Source organism: Lampris incognitus, chromosome 4 (genome assembly GCF_029633865.1).
Source record: "Lampris incognitus isolate fLamInc1 chromosome 4, fLamInc1.hap2, whole genome shotgun sequence".
NCBI lineage: Eukaryota > Metazoa > Chordata > Actinopteri > Lampriformes > Lampridae > Lampris > Lampris incognitus.
The window spans coordinates 8378120-8394534 of NC_079214.1; the positions used below are offsets into that span (position 1 = coordinate 8378120).

The 16415-nt window shown below is 47.8% G+C and overlaps 1 protein-coding gene across 1 annotated transcript in view; it reads right to left on the minus strand.

The window, feature by feature from the left end:
* Positions 1–283: 283 nt before the first annotated feature.
* ext2 (exostosin glycosyltransferase 2) overlaps positions 284–16415 on the minus strand; it is a 35027-nt gene continuing 18895 nt past the window's right edge. Inside the window, exons 9-15 of the mRNA XM_056278626.1 lie at positions 12364–12495; positions 8702–8891; positions 6119–6285; positions 5284–5427; positions 4626–4754; positions 2330–2412; positions 284–2031 (exon numbers count right to left, since the gene is read on the minus strand). Coding sequence (XP_056134601.1) covers positions 1893–2031; positions 2330–2412; positions 4626–4754; positions 5284–5427; positions 6119–6285; positions 8702–8891; positions 12364–12495 — 984 coding nt within the window. The 3' untranslated portion in view covers positions 284–1892. The remainder of the gene's footprint in view (positions 2032–2329; positions 2413–4625; positions 4755–5283; positions 5428–6118; positions 6286–8701; positions 8892–12363; positions 12496–16415) is intronic.

A 16415-nucleotide genomic window follows, 5' to 3' on the forward strand; every position in this document is an offset into this window, starting at 1 on the left:
AATATGATCTGCACCCCTCTGAAGTGCTGACATGGGACAGGCCGGATTAGGCAGGGCAGTATATTAACAACAGGTGACAGGCCGGCCGGAGCAGCGGCGCCGCGAGCCGATTGGCCCCGAGCGCTGCGGGGCCCGCTGCACGCGGCCTGCTACACAACTGGGTAGATGCAGAATACAACACAAAACCCCAAAAACAACAACAAAAAAGTCTGGCTGACTTTGTGATCACGTCATCGTCAAACACACACACACACACACAATGAATAACACCCTCAGACATCAGTAACAGAAAAGATGTCGTCATCCCTCAAAGCAGGAAGCTTGCACATCATGTATTCTTACTCATCAGGTACTGCAAAGTCACTCGTGTACTTGTGTATACAGTACATGTGTTTATGTATACAGTAATACAGTACATGTGTTGATTTTACAGCTTGTTTCCAGAGAGTCTCATCACTTACTATACAGCTTATGAAAGTAAAAAACGGTAAAGAAAAATATGACAGAGCAATATTAACATCTTAAAGTTCGTTAGGCTTGTGTGTAATGGCCGACGCAGCTCAGACAAACAGAACCGTGAGAGGACACTGGCAGACAACACTACACGGACCAGGACTACTGGGTCCACATACATCAGTTGGTCTGCAGCCTCGTTCTTCTGACGCGGACTCATCGCTCTTGCTGTGTTCTCAACACACCCATTAAAAAAAGCCCTACACCGTTGCGGAACTCGTACGCACAAATTAGGAAATAGAGCAGCTAACAGCTCGGCGCTCGCTCTCAGTACACACCCTGTCATGTCCGAGCGCCTCTCGAAACGCCGCCCGATGAAACGGTCTGCGGCGAAGTGCAATTACACACGTTTCATTAGCTCAGCCGGCAACATCTGTCAGCAAATGTGCGTTGACACACAAACGAGACGGGTGTGTGTGTGTGTGTGTGTGTGTGCACCATCTCTTAGCAGTGTTACTTTACATCCTACCATACTGATGAAGTACCACACACTAACGTCACCAGTCACTTGTGTCATTTATGGCACAGACTGACTCATCTTCCTGCCCGGCAGCACGTGTGCAGGAAAAGACGAGTTCATCTTGACTGACTTCATCTTTTCCGTTCTAAGAGGCAAATAAAAATTAAGATAGAAAAAAAAAAAAACATCCCACTTGGGACTCTTTATAAATGACGCTGGCTGCTTCAACAAACACTAACGTTCTATAACACACGGTAGGTCCAGGTAGGCGGCTCGTCGCCCGGTCAGCTCTCAAAACTGCGGCAAGGCGGCGCTGCTTTAATTTATGATCCCCGAGCCCCGCGGGGCGTCCGGCTCCCAAACCACAACGCTCCGCTCGCTCGCTCCGCCTGCCAAACGGCAGGGCGGAGGTATCAATCCAATCCATGTAACGATAAAGAATGTGGAAGCCTCCCAACGTCTCGAGGTGGCTTGTCTCGATGCCCTTTGTTAAACCAGGCGAGTGGACGGACGCCACGTGCTCGGTTCCACCAAATCACGCCGCCTGAGACTACGGAATTGTAAAAAAAGTAGGACCGCCGGATGACAGCAACTGCCTTCAGTAACTATGGATTCCCTCCGTTTTGGTCAGGCCTGCCACACACAGACATCCCTCCCTCCGAAGCTCCATCTTCCAGAACTGCTCCAACGAGACAATGCTCAATTATACTCCGTTTCCCTAGATCACGGTTAAACTTTAAAATCACTGATCACTTATCACCTCATCATCTGTTGAACCCAAGTGTGTGTGTGTGTGTGGGGGGGCGGGGGGGTTGTTGCTAAATTATGAAAGGACAACCAAGTGAGGATGAGGGGGCGGGCAGTTCATTTAGACGTGGCATGGGGGGGAGGGGGGGGGTCCAGATCCGTTCCGGGCCGGTCACAGACTGCCGATGTTGGGGAAGCTCTTGAGCTTCTCGGGGAAGTCGTCCTTGTAGAGCACCGGGTCGGCGCGGTGCTCCACTACTTTCAGAGGCATCGTGCCAAACACTGACGCAAACTTGTTGATGCACTCGGATCTGGGAATGAGAACACAACTTAGTTTAGTCGAAGGACTGCACCTAAAACGTTACAGTGGACTTTTATGCAAGGCCCTCATTATAAATTCTGCAATATTCAGATCACAGATCACTAAAAATACGCTCTTAATATCAATCTAACGGTCACGTAAAAATGCACACATTTAAAAAACATACAGGCAAAAAGGTACTTAATGTCTGAGTTGCGTTACATAAAAACTGCATCAGCTTATTTCGCTGCAACTGCTTCGGATAAAGGAAGTTGGAGGTAAGATTTCAGTAATCCAATCCGCCGTACCTCTCCACCATGTGCGTCTGGTCCAGGGACAGTCCATCAATAGCAGTGCACTCAGGACACTTGAACTTTTTCCTGGGGGTCACCTTAACAGAGGCAGAGGACGAGTCGTTTAACGTATTACTGGGTACACCTCTCTCTTAAAACCAGACACACACACAAGCCCCGTGTTTGAGCAAGAACTGGCATTTTGTCATAGTACGGAGACGTTATAACGCAACTTACTGAAATTGTAGAGGTCAGCAATAAAATAGAAAATAATATAAAAACTATATATATATATATATATATATATATATATATATAGTTTTTGCTTGTATTTTCAGAACTTATTGTCATACTTCATATCAGTGGGCTCTGAAAGATGCTGTTTCACAACAAAATATGTCTGATACCGAGCACATTCTGAGTACTGTACACGGGCCGGCCTTTTACTATTCAAAGTGGTAGCAAACTGCTAGGATATGCTGCAATAGCTGCAGCATATTGGAACCATCCCACAGCAACCGGCCAATAAGAGCTCGAGATCAAAGCAATCAGCTCATCATAAACAGAAGAGTCCGAGGAAGTGAAACTATGGGAACAGTTCATGTACTGTTCATGACAGGCATGAATGGCAGCATTCTCTCTAAACTTCTGTCGCCTGACCAGCGACGTGCAAACACCTCACAAGATGTCCACATCCAGCGCTCCAGACCTGCAAACAGGGCTCGAAATTAACGATGTCCCGATGTCCCGATGTCCCGGGGACCATAAAAAATCCTACTGGGACACAAATGTATTTTGTCTGGGACAATTCCGGGACAGTGAAAAAAAATGTCAAAGTAAACTTCGAAATAGGTGTTATTTGCAAAGTCATTAATTATGAGTATCTAGACGTTACTTTGTCGTTTGAATCATTTAATAAAAACGTGTGAACGGCGAAACTACAGAAGGCTTACGTTCTTGCGGCGCCTCACGATGGGGCAGTCAATCGCCTGTTCGTGCAAATCATAGAATGCATTCTACGTCATCCACCCTGCCAGTGGCTGCTGCTTGACTCCAGCTATCCAACATTCATAGAGCCAGAGCGATAGACCATCATCAACGACAGTTAAAAGAAGAAGAAAGACATGCTGAGGTGGCTGAATAAACAGCCCCCTGATGCAAGCCCCAATACTGCCGACTCCCGAAACGACTGCCGACTCCCGAAACTCCCGAAACTAATATTCATATGTTCAATAAAAGAATAAGTATTTTAAACTTATATGGTGGACCAGAGTCCATGGTGTGATGATTAAGTGACAAGAAAGGATCAAATTATATGTATTCTGCATAATTGGGAGGGGGGTGACAACAAGAATTAAAATTTGGGACACTGTTGGTTATATCCGGGACAATACAAAGTAGAATTCGGGACAGTTGTGGGACACTGAGGAAAAAAGTTAATTTCGAGCCCTGCCTGCAAACACACGCGAGAGAGAAAGAGCAAGAGAAAAAGAAAGTGATAGCGGTCTAAGCATCGGCTTTGTGTCGATGCAGTTGCCCACTGGGGACCGGGGTTCGCGCCTCGGTCTCGTCAGATCCGACTATGGCCGGACTCGGTGAAGCAGCAACAATTGGCAACGCTGTCTTCGGGAGGGGGACGGAGTCGGCTTGTGTTCGTCACATGAATGCGACTCTGGGTGTGTTGGAAAAAGCAGTGGTTCGGCCTGGAGTCGCCTTGTCACGAAAGTGGGGAGGCGTCTCCTTCGAGACTGCCGGCCGGAGAGATGCAGTTGACGAACGCATGCAGTACGAGGGTGGGTGTTTGAATTAAAATAGGGATCGCTTGGCCACTAAATTGGGAGAAAAAGGGAAAAATCAGAAATAGATTTTAAAAAAAGAAAAAAGAAAAAGAAAGTGAAAGAGAGCGCGTCTGCGTGCATGTCGGTGTTTTCTGAGAGAACGAATGTGAGATATTTGGGGAGGGGTGTGTGCACGGAGTGCAGGCGCAGGGGAGTGTGCAGCCGGGTGATGTGATGGCAGGGTGTGCGTGAGCCCCTGTGTGCTAAGGAAAACATACTCGAAGGGGGAGTGCCAGTGAATGACACCCAGATAAGGGAGGTTAAGGCTGGGGCTTTGGCTTGGGCCCCTGCACCTGGGCATAGGCAGATTGATGGGGGGTTAGGGGGGGTGGGGTGGGCCGGTAGGGTGAGAACTGATCAGACACAGAGATGCTGGACCAGTCTGTCAGAACAGAACAACAGCTTTCCAGCCCTCTTCCCTCCCCTACGGAGTCATGGCAGCCAGAACAGTGAGCAGCGTGTTTTCAGCCTACCTTTATGGGGGCTTTGCCGGTGATGTTAGCCACCAGAAAGTTCATGGCGATGTCTTCACAGTTCATGTGAGCGTCGACCCAGTTCTTGATGTCTCCTGGCATCTTGTATGTATACAAGTAGTTGAAATACTGGAATGGAAGTTGATATATTCCATGAAAATTGGTGTGTCTATGATTAAAGAAATCTAGCACCATACAGTGAGGAAAATGAAATAGCCCATTTAAACAACTGTTCAGATACTGCTGCATGAATATGGGCCGGAAAAACCTGAAATCCTCTTTCAAGTTTTCTTTGGGTTGGCGTGAGGTGACAGTGAGATAACCTTGCCCTATCCCTGACTTTGCACTCATCCATTTTCAACCACCAGAGACGGTCCCTGCCTACGCCCTTTCACATACCCATGGCAGAGCCATATGAGTAGCTCAGTCCTGCAAAAATCAGACCAAAGGTCTGCCTTGGGGCATTGGGGGGCAGTATCACAGCAAGAAAGTAGATCCAGAGGAAATTTGTGGACAATTACTGCCCCTCTCCCCACAAGGGTAGTTTCTTTGCAACATTTTTCATCTTCTCTGTCATTGTTACGTGAGATTACTATGGTGGGTGTTGGGACAAATCAAGGAGGGTTCTGCAATTCAACAAGGGGGTTCAAAGGCGTACCTTGTGGTAGAAGGCAGCTCCAGTTAAAACCATGGAGACCTCGTTAGTCCACTCCGACTCATACTTCCACTTCCCCATCTCGTGGTCCCAGAGGTGCAGCCGGCCAGGGTAGCCCACCAGCCTGTCTGGAAACTCCCTCCACACCTACAGAAATGGCAGAGAAGGAGACAGACTGTCTGACTCACTCAGCTTAGTAGGGCCAAGGTGAGAACTGATGGCTTACACCGGAAAATTAATGATGAAGACCTGGCCCCCAGAAACGTTTAATACACAATTAATCTTTAGTTTTCAAATACAGCCGTCTGGACAATTTTGGTCTGAACCAAAAAGAGTTGTTGATAAGGTGGCGAGAGATTCCTAATGCGGGCTCTCCAACAGGTCAACTATCCCAACCTGATCCTGTTATTGAGAACGTGAGGGACTGTCATGCACTCAGACAGACAGCTGGTCTATAGTATCCTGCCTCTCATTCCATGTAATTATCCTTAAAATTGAGCACAATTTTATGAAATGGGCTCTAAATGTCTTTCAGGTGAGTGAGTGGCGCTGCGCAGCTTGTGTGCGAGCATGGAAAGCATCAGCTCTGGGCCTGTCATCGTTCCTCACACATCAAACACCCCCCCTCCCCCCCTCCATGAGCAGACGGTCAGATCCAAACTACCGGGGACTGGGACAGTAATCTCCCCTGAACGCCTTTTAAACTCTGGGATCAACTTGAAATGGCTGGCAGCATTACCTGCCATCAGTGGGTGGATGGTGAATTATGGTCAAGGCTGGGATCAGCTTTTCCTTTTAGGAAAGAAGGTAGAAATTGTTTGGGGGTTCGGCTGCTTACCTCGTAGCCAAACTGCAGTTCGTCTGACGTCAGCATGATTATGTCATCATCGATGGCCAACACAGCCTCCGTCTCAATCTCGTCGTAGGGAAAGAAACGGTTGCTCAGCTTGTTCTCCTTGGTCCGCACAACTTTGAGAGGCACCGCTATCTTTGGCCAGAGAGACTCTATCAGGAGGGAAGACAAGCAACAAACTACTGAGTTTCTAAATGTACACTTTGATCAGCGCTGCCATATTTTACAAGTTTAATAAAACTACAAATATAGCCTATTTCAGTTTTTGAGGATGAGTTGAGAAATATGATGTCATTTGCCGCAGACAGACACATTTTAAGTCAATCCTGGCAGCGGAATAGAGTGCTCTTGAAGTCAGACTTCACTAATATCACTACGCCAACCTCAAGCACGTGCAAATCTAACCACACTGAGATTCTTCTGAAGGCACATCCACACAGCTTGTTTTTTCACGGCTGTGTTTTGCAGCGCTGGGCAGCGTCCACGGCACGCAGTGTGGCACACAGAGATGACACAAAATGTGTCTCCTCATTAATGGTGCAACTGGGGCCTGACAGACTACGACAAGCATTCCAGCTCCTCTTAACAAAGTCTGAGGTCTCCTGTCAAAAGCTATAACAGGGGAAACTGCGGCCATATGCTACCACATCTTCTTCTCAAGTCATTCTGGTGCATTTTCTTCTTTCATTTAAAACTTGGAAAGACACCAGGAGAGGAGGAATAACCAATCAGAGGTCTCGTGTTGGCATGGGTGAAAACACACAATGTAAAAACGGGTAAACAACTGTCTGCTGCAAAGCAATCTAGATCACCTTTTTAGATTCCTTCTTCTGTTTTGAACAATAGCCCACGGGTCAATGAAACACATCTGCTGTGTTAACCCCCCAGAAACAGTCATCAATCTCAAACGCGATGCAGGTACTGCTGGCCCTCTTACCCTGCAATGGAGACTATCCATAAGAACTGCTACAGACACGGTGAGCAGATCAAGAGAATTTGCCGGTAACAGAAAAAGCTGGGCGTCAAATAGAGCACAATAACACAACTGAAAAACACACACAAAAAAACACACACTCAAAGTGAGGGTGAAGCGAAGAGACCGTTCACGTTTAAGACTCTTACGACACCAGCTCCTTATTAAAACACCACACGGAAGGGAGCAAAAGGAGGCGCTTCATGTGCCTCGGTGTCAATGAAGAAGAATCCGTCTTCATACTGGGCTAATCCTCTAGCGTTTGACCCGTCAATGGCCCCTTGTTAATTCTAATGGGTCACAAAGCTCCAGCCAGGCGCCGCTGACGTCTCTAATCAGAAGGCAACGCGGGGCCATTAGGGGCCACTTCAAAGTGGCCTCGCCGCTTCGTTACATTAGCCGACTCCTGAGGCAGGTGGATCGTTTTAATTCCCGGTCAGGACCAGCGCCGTCCTGAAAGCTGAGCCGAGCTGTCAACGGGGTGAGGCTCCATGAGCGGTTGTGTACTTAATTACCAAATTAAAGCAAATAAATAGAGCACATGGCACAATAAATCACTGCTAATAACAGCTTACGGACATATCTGTAAAGGGCTGAAATAATTACTGGAGTCTTACGCTGCAGACTAACAATTGCTGTAAGCAGAACAATAAGGCAGGTTGAGACAAGTAGTCAAAATGAATAAATAAAAACAAAAACAAGAATGCTGTTTTTCATCTAGCACGGCTGAGGAGAACCGTTGACGTCTTCAAATTAAATTGGTAAAACCACATCAAGAGGAGATGGAGGCATAACCAATACTAACATCTCAATTTCACAGCCATCTTTTGTTACAGTCCTCTATTGGAGGGTAACAACCCACAGAGCGGCGATGCTTTCCTTATTCTCCATAAGGGAAGCCAGAAAGCTTTGGCTCTACAACTGAGCATGTCATGCTTCTCAGTGTTCCTGCGGGAGAAATGAGCCTTGGCTATTCCTGCCGTTATCACTCATCTGTTGTACATCAGAAGCTCCGCTGGGATTTTAAAATACCACCCTGGCATGGAGGAAGAGGGGGAAAAAAGGGTTTACTCAAATCAGGTTAGTAGTTGTAGTAGTTGTATTTCATGTGTTTAGCCGCTTTCTCATACTATGTGCAGATCCCGGCCGACAAGTGCAGCGAATTTCTAAACAAAAGAAAAACAATGTTGAGTCCTCTAATGTCCTGAAGCAAGACACAGAAACAAAGCAAATAACTGACCCTATTGTTGGACCTTGCTGATTAAAACAGACACATAAAGGTGCCATGAGGATGAAGACCATCATTTCTTAACTACCACTGGGACAAGGGTTTTAGCACTCTGGTGGCTCTGGTAGAGATGGTCAGTGGTCCAACAGCAGAAGACTGTAGCAGTACTGGGAAGCTGCTGGGTGTACATGTGCTTGTCCATATGCATGAATGTAAAGCAGCGTTTTGAGAAAGTATATGCTTGCTCAGCAGAACCTCTCCTGCACAAAACGACCTAAAGATAATGTACTTGTGCAACACATTCTAAAGCATCTCCATCATCTGAAACGGGACTTGCAGCCATATCAGCCTGCCATTGCCGGCTCACCTTCAGGAGGGCTTTTGTTCTGGTTGTTCCACACCACCAGCAGCTTGGCCAAGCTGGGCACCTTTGATATCTCCGTGATGACCCGGAAGAGACTCTCAATGCGGTCGTAGGTAAGTACAACTGCCGTGAACCCAGGTGACCTTGGTGGAATGAGGGGCAGGAACAGCGGGCTGTTGACACTGGACCATTTCTGTGCAAAAATGAGGAACAAGAGGAAAACAAACAAATTTAATGTTTAAAACAGTCTCGTAATGTGAAAACCTAGTGTAAGGCCGGCCTCATGACTTCTCAATGCTATCCCTCCGACTGTCAGATTTTCCATGATTTAAGGCACCATAATGTTGCTTCACTGGGTGGTGAGGTCACCTGTGGTGATTTCCAGACGGTGGCTTTTACTGTGGAGCAAATATCATCCAATAATTTCTTTCAGAAGTTAATAGAGTCGGTGCAAGAATGCCAAGCAATGAGCAAGGAAGTGACCCGGAATGCCAGGCAAACCATAAAAAAGCAGTAGTGAGCCAGAGTGAGCAGGACAAAACAGAACGCCCAGAAAAGGATTAGAAAGCTTGTGGGCAAAATTAGCTGGCTAGCTAAATGACTGCATTTGTCTGAACATGGAAATAATAGAGAGAGGGAAAAAAAAAAAAGAAAAAGATTTCTCCACTAATCTGGCAACGTTATCGTGACTTATGTGTTTTACTGTATTCCAGTGTCCGCTATAGAGCTGGAGACCTCGTGAGCTCTACGGGGGGAAGGGATGAGGAGGTACGAGGGACGGTAGAAGCTGGGAGAGAAGATGTGATGGAATAGGGGAGCACTCCAGGTAGTGAACAGTAAAAGGCTCTCCAGTGTCAGTAACTGTCTACAGCCAATATGGGACTTGGCTTCTCTTTCCAGGCTCTCCAATAAACTGGCCCGTAAACCCCGGGAGCTGCACCGACTCCGGCTCAGATCAAGTGACGCTGTTAAAGAAATAATACCAGTGCAGAGGTTTTCAGACACTATGAAGCATACATGCACATGGATGATCACCCACATGCAAACGCGCTTGTATGAATTAGAAATCGAAAGAACAAATTTCTCACGCACTAGCACGAACGATAAACATAGGCATGCCTTTTGTATACCCCTTTATCACAGCACACGGCACGGCACCATTACCACTACACACAGCAGAGCTCCAAGGTGCCCCGTCAATAAAGCCGATCAAAGAACACCCACATGTTCCACATGAGCTACAGTGACGCTCCATGCCAATCTAAGGGGGGCGGAGAGAGGGCAGATATGACACAGTAAATCTGTGGGCTTCTTGAAGTGTGTCTAGTACGCGTCTCCGCTCTGGCCCCAGGTGGCCACAAACACACGCCGGCGGTTATGTGGCTCCTTCGGCGGCGTCCACGCTAGTCTGTCAACAGAGGAGCAGCCACTGACACACACGACATCAGTCACTCCTCCACCAATAAAACCCCTCTTTACTGGCGAGCGGAAACTTCCTTGTGGTCGTTCTAACATTGTCATACAAGAAAATGGGGGAAATAATTAAGCTAACACGGTAACACGTAAGTGATAAAAAAAAAAAAAAGGATAAAAAAGGGCAGAGACCACTTAAGTCATTTGTCTGATGAGATACATCAGATGAAAAGAAAACCACAGCTCAGTGTCAAAATGGCCCCTGAGTGAGTTTTAAAAAGGCTGCTACTACTCTGTTCAGATAGGAACAGATTTCACCGATGGGACTCGTCTTACTGTGCAGTCGAATTAGGGGGAAAACCTTTTTTTTTTTTTTCATGCTTTTGGGGATTTGTACAACAGTGCAAGTTCTTCTCGATTCTTCGCACACACAGAAATCCCCACACACACACAAGCATGCAGCAACAGCAGGTCTTTTTAGGGTTTTGCTTCGGTGCAAAAATGATGTAGATGAATAAATGAATCCGACTAAAAATACTTTTGTAGCTCAAAAGCTAAACTAAAATACAAGACGCCTTTAAAAGACTTAAAGACTTGGTTAACAGCTGAACGGGGTTTCAGATTCGATGCTGGAAAAAAAAACAGAAACCTGTGGCGGGTTTAGGTGTTTAAAATCACGAAACATTTAAAAACAAAACCCTCATAACCGTACCGACCATCTACAACTCCCGACAAAAATGCAGCCCACCTCCGATCTGACATCCCCCTTCTAAAGGCACCAGCAATAAGTCCTGCAAAATGTGCTTTCAATTACCAGTTTGAATCCTGAAGGGGAGGGGCGGGGGGGGGGACCTGCCTGATTTATTTTGTGCTCTGTTCAAGTCCTTCTCACTGTCTCTCCACTGAATCCGTTGAGAAAGCACTTCAACTCCCAACTAGGGCAGGAACGGCTAAAGGTTCTGATCCCTGGCACAATTAACCTCCTGCAGGTCTGGAAGGGCCTGGAGATCTGAGTGATGCTGATGGATAGCACAGGAGGGGGTTGAACACACACACCAAACTTTCTGACAGCGGCAGGCAATGTCAAGTGTAATAGTTGATTAACAAGCTGCCCCGTTCAGAAGAAAGGAGGCGATGGTGGTCATGACTGCGCAGTTGGCTGTGTGGGAGCCCGTTACTCCAGCAGGGCTGTGTGGCTCTCAGCCACTCCGCACCGGCAGTCCCTGTACAATATCTGTCAGAACGCTACCTTGTTTACATCAACGCAACCTGACTGCACGGACTTACTTGCAAATCCAGGAATTTCAGTAGGTCTGCTTACATTGGGTGGCATGTTGACGTTTGACATACAGATATAAACTTATGCAAGCACGCAGCAAACACACACAAGTGCGTGTGCGTGCATGCACACACATACATACATACACACACACACGGGCCTCTATCCCCCATGCTGAGGGTGGGGGAGGGACTGGAGATCAGACTAGGTTGATTAACAGCTCCTGAGAGATGGTCCCACAGTCAGGCTGTCTGCAGCCACACACCCCCACAACCACAGGGATTTGATATGCACACACACACACACACACACACACACACACACACACACACACACACACACACACACAAACAGTTCCTAACATCCAGTGTTCTCTGTGCGAGCACAATGACTCAGACGTGCAGGAACTTATTTTTCACCACACTGGTGGATTCTTCTCGGCGCAGAACTGCTGACACCACCTCGCTGCCTCGGAGCTGGATGGGTGTTTACCAAACTGCGAAGCACTTTGAGCGTGTGGGAAGGAAGCAGCTCTCGCTCTGCCACACCGGTGGAGATTTACGAGAGAGAGAGAGAGAGAGAGAGAGAGCGCAGAGGTGTAAATATTCATCATTCCCGTTACAAGATACTGTGGGCATCTTGTACGGCCAAAGCTCCATCCCGAACCGGAAACATCCGAAGTGCCAAGAGATCGGCAATGAACGGATTCCTTGGGTCACAGCTCACAGTATCCACCACAGAAGAAGAAGACAGTCACACTTGGGCACACACTAGGCTAATACTGTATGGTAAAATGGCTGAGGGCTGGAGGTGCAAAGACTAGAGGACCGCACAGAAAAACACCAGGTTTTGTTTTCAAGACACAAACCTACATTTTTCACAGTCTTTCTTGCATCTTCTCTTACGACAGCAGAACAAAGACGAACTTCGCTCAACTGTACAACAAACACATGACGTACAGGAAAGTACTCACCACCACGGGCGGGTTGTTCCACTGCTCGTAGGTATGCGAGGCGTATGGGTAAATGCGGTCGTTGATGATCTGGAGCGTCGTCAAGCCGATGGCCTTCATGGAGCTGAAGTAGGCCTCCCAGAACCAGCGAGCCTACGGACAGACAAAACACACATTTGCCTTAAAATGCACACATATAGCACGTGCTAACCCGTGCAGAAGACTGTGTGACAGACTGCACATGAATGAAACAAGCGCTGCGTCGTGTGTGGACAAAGCAGCAGTAACACAATGGTCAATGAAAACTATGACCTTCAGTCATGCTCATGACAGAGCAAACGGGAAAAAAACCAGGAATCAGGAACATTTATTTGTCGTTCCATTTCATGTTGTTTCCCCCCGCCCACAGCAGTGCAACACAAAGACAAAAACACATATATCCAAACTACAAAAACACTACAAGAACACATATATCCATCCATCCATTATCCGAAACCGCTTATCCTGCCCTCAGGGTCGTGGGGATGCCGGAGCCTGTCCCAGCAGTCATTGGGCGGCAGGCGGGGAGACACCCTGGACAGGCCGCCTGGCCATCACACAGGGCAGACATACATGCACACACACACATTCATACCGAGGGGCAATTTTTATAGTACGGCCGATTCACCTGACCTACATGTCTTTGGACTGGGGGGGGGAAACCGGAGCCCCCGGAGGAAACCCACACAGACACGGGGAGAACATGCAAACTCCACACAGAGGACGAACCGGGATGATCCCCAAGGCTGGACTACCCCGGGGCTCGAACCCAGAACTTTCTTGCTGTAAGGCAACAGCGCTAACCACTGTGCCACCCTATGTCCAACATATCAACAAAACAAAAAAATTCACTGTCCAAGACAGCGAACGCCAGTCAGGATGACTGTCAGAACTGCCGGGCTGCGTGGGCTAGCAGTTAGCTTAGCTTGCCCCACTTCTACGTCCTGTCTGACCGCCCTCAGTGTTTCCTCCTTGGGCACAGCTCCAGCAGGGCCGCGGTCCCTGGGCCCACTGGATGCAGCAGACCAGGCTCCCCCGACTGATCCAACACCAGCTCTCCCAGCCAGACCCCGTCGACACACCTCCCCGCATACCGCACGACTACACTAAAAACACAGTCAACGCTAGGCGAGGTCACCACCAGACCGCCCTTGGTGTTGTCGGAACTGCCGGTCTGCATGGGCTAGCAGTTAGCTTAGCCTGCCTCACTTCCGTGTCCTGTCAGACCGCCCTCGATGTTTCCTCTTTGGGCGTAGCTCCAAGCTGGGCCGTGGTCCCTGGGCCCACAGGACGCAGCAGACCAAGCTCTCTTAGCCATCAAACGAAGACATAAACTTAAGACGCAGACGTGGACAAAGACACTTCATGGACGGTACTGGGTGAGGCCGCCACAAACGTAAGTTCGCACCGCCACCTTCCCACACCAGTACTGGGTGAGGCCGCTGCAAACGAATTCACGCCGCCATTATAATTATACGTCATTATAAAATAATGACGTATGAAACAAAATCAAACACAAATAAAGAAACACTGATTTATGGTTTTCTATCCTTTACTAAATATACCTAAATATAACTTACATCACAAAGAACAACTTTGAGGAGCGCTGTCATGCATGTATGTATATGTATGTATGTCCATCTATCCATCCATCCATTATCCAAATCGCTTATCCTGCTCTCAGGGTCACAGGGATGCTGGAGCCTATCCCAGCAGTCATTGGGCGGCAGGCGGGGAGGCACCCTGGACAGGCCGCCAGGCCTATATACATCTATACAGATGAGTGACAATTTAAAGGAAAAACATTTTCTCTGTTTTGCTATGGGGGGCATTTTCCTGGCATAGTTTAGGTCCACTTGTCCCATTAGAGGGAAGGGTCACTACAAATCAATACAAAATTATTCTAAGCATCGGCTTTGCGTCAATGCAGTTGCCCACTGGGGACCGGGGTTCGCGCTTCGGCCTCGTCAGATCCGACTATGGCCGGACTTGACGAAGCAGCAATAATTGGCAGCGTTGTCTTCGGGAGGGGGGCGGAGTCGGCTTGTGTTCGTCACATGAATGTGTCTCTGGGTGTGTCGGAAAAAGCAGTGGTTTGGCCTGGAGTCGCCTTGTCACGAAAGTGGCGAGGCGTCTCCTTCGAGACTGCCGGCCGGAGAGATGCAGTTGGCGAACGCATGCAGTACGAGGGTGGGTGTTTGAATTAAAATAGGGATCGATTGGCCACTAAATTGGGAGAAAAAGGGAGAAAAAAAATCAGAAATAAACTTATTAAAAAATATATATATATTCTGAGCGATCATCAGTATCCCAGGACGAAATATTTCTATCCTGATGGGAGTGGTCCCTTCCTGGATGACAATGCCCCCATCCACAGGACAGGAGGGGTCACCGAATGGTTTGATGAGGATGAAAATGATGTAAATCACATGTTATGGCCTTCAGTCACCAGATTTCAACCCAACTGAACACCTAAGGGAATTTTGGACCAACGGTGTTAGACAGTGCTCTGCACCACCATCATCACAACACCAGATGAGGGACTATCTTCTGGAAGAATGGTGTCCATCCCTCCAGTAGAGTTCAGAGACTTGTAGAATCTACGACAAGGCGCACTGAAGATGCTCTGGAGGCTAGTGGTGGTCCAACACCGTACTAAGACACTTTATCTTGGTTTTTCCTTCAGTTTGTTCCCCTGTACATATATACACACACACACACACACACACACACGGGCCTTGTTTCATCGTAAAAGGTGTCATCCCCTGCCCAATTAAGAGACCTCAAGGGACAGTTCAGAGACGAGAGGAGCCTATAAGAGTTAATGACGCATCAAACGACACTGTCTCCTGCTAGGAGGCACCGTGCTATACTCGGCTCACTCCATCCCACCAGCTCCCAGACCTCTGGGAGTAGTAACTGTGTGTGTTAAAGTTTTTGACACCGTCTGGACTAAGATGCTGTGATATTGTTTTTATAGGGCAAATTAAGAGGTGCAGCAATATCGACTGTGACTAACACAGCCGTGCTGTGCACCCCCGTCTGTTCAATACAACTGGTGTGTTTTGAGACAGAAGGGGCGGGGGGGAGAGAGAATGTGTCAGAGATGGCGTTTTATGCACATGTGGCCTCGCTAGAGTTGTGGTGGTGAACTGTCCCCGTCCCGTTCTCTTACTGCAGCAGACCACGTTATATTGACTAGTTTGTGCGTTGTCATATGGTCCACAGAGACAGCCGTTAGTGGCACATGTGAAGATTACTCACCCCCCCCTTTCCCGTTATTCCCCAAAGCCCCTCTGTTTCAGCTCTTTAAAATTGAAGATGTATAACAACACAAAAACAGCTTTCTTTAAAAAAAAAAAAAAAAGAGGGAGGGGGGTGTATGGGGCGGGGAGAATTCAAAAAGACTTTCTAATCTCGGGGGGGATCCCGACAGCCCATAAATCAGCCAGTGATGAAAGTTTCCTTTCCGACCGGGAGGAGGCAGAAAGCAAACTATGCTGGCTTGAGAGGCCGCCCAACCAACCCACCCCACCCCTTCCCCATAGGAATTTTTATGAGTAGGGAAGAAGAGACAGTGGGAATTGCAGGGGAGAGGGAGCCTCGATAGCAGTCGAGGCACTTAACCTCATCTTTTGGTCAGTGCATCCATCCAAAAACCTTGTCTAAGGAGGTCGTCTCTCGTTTGAGGTGCACATAGGGAAGGAAATATGGGCAAAAATCAATTGCTAAGACGTATGGCCCACTCAGGAATGCTGCCGTTTTACCAGAGAATTGTCATCAGTTAAAACATCGACGCTTGATGGATAATTATCCTTTATTTAGGAACAGAGATCCACAAAGCAGCCATTACTCTTTCGCTGGTTTAACAGCTAGACCTCATCTGTCAGTCAGCACCTAAAAAAATATGTAACAAACTCTCCAAACTACCCCCAATAATTGGTCGAAATCCAATTGCGGTCAAAAGCAGTTTGAAGTACTTTGCATTGGTTGGTCTAACTCCGTGGGAGCCAGCAAGTGCCTGACAGATCATT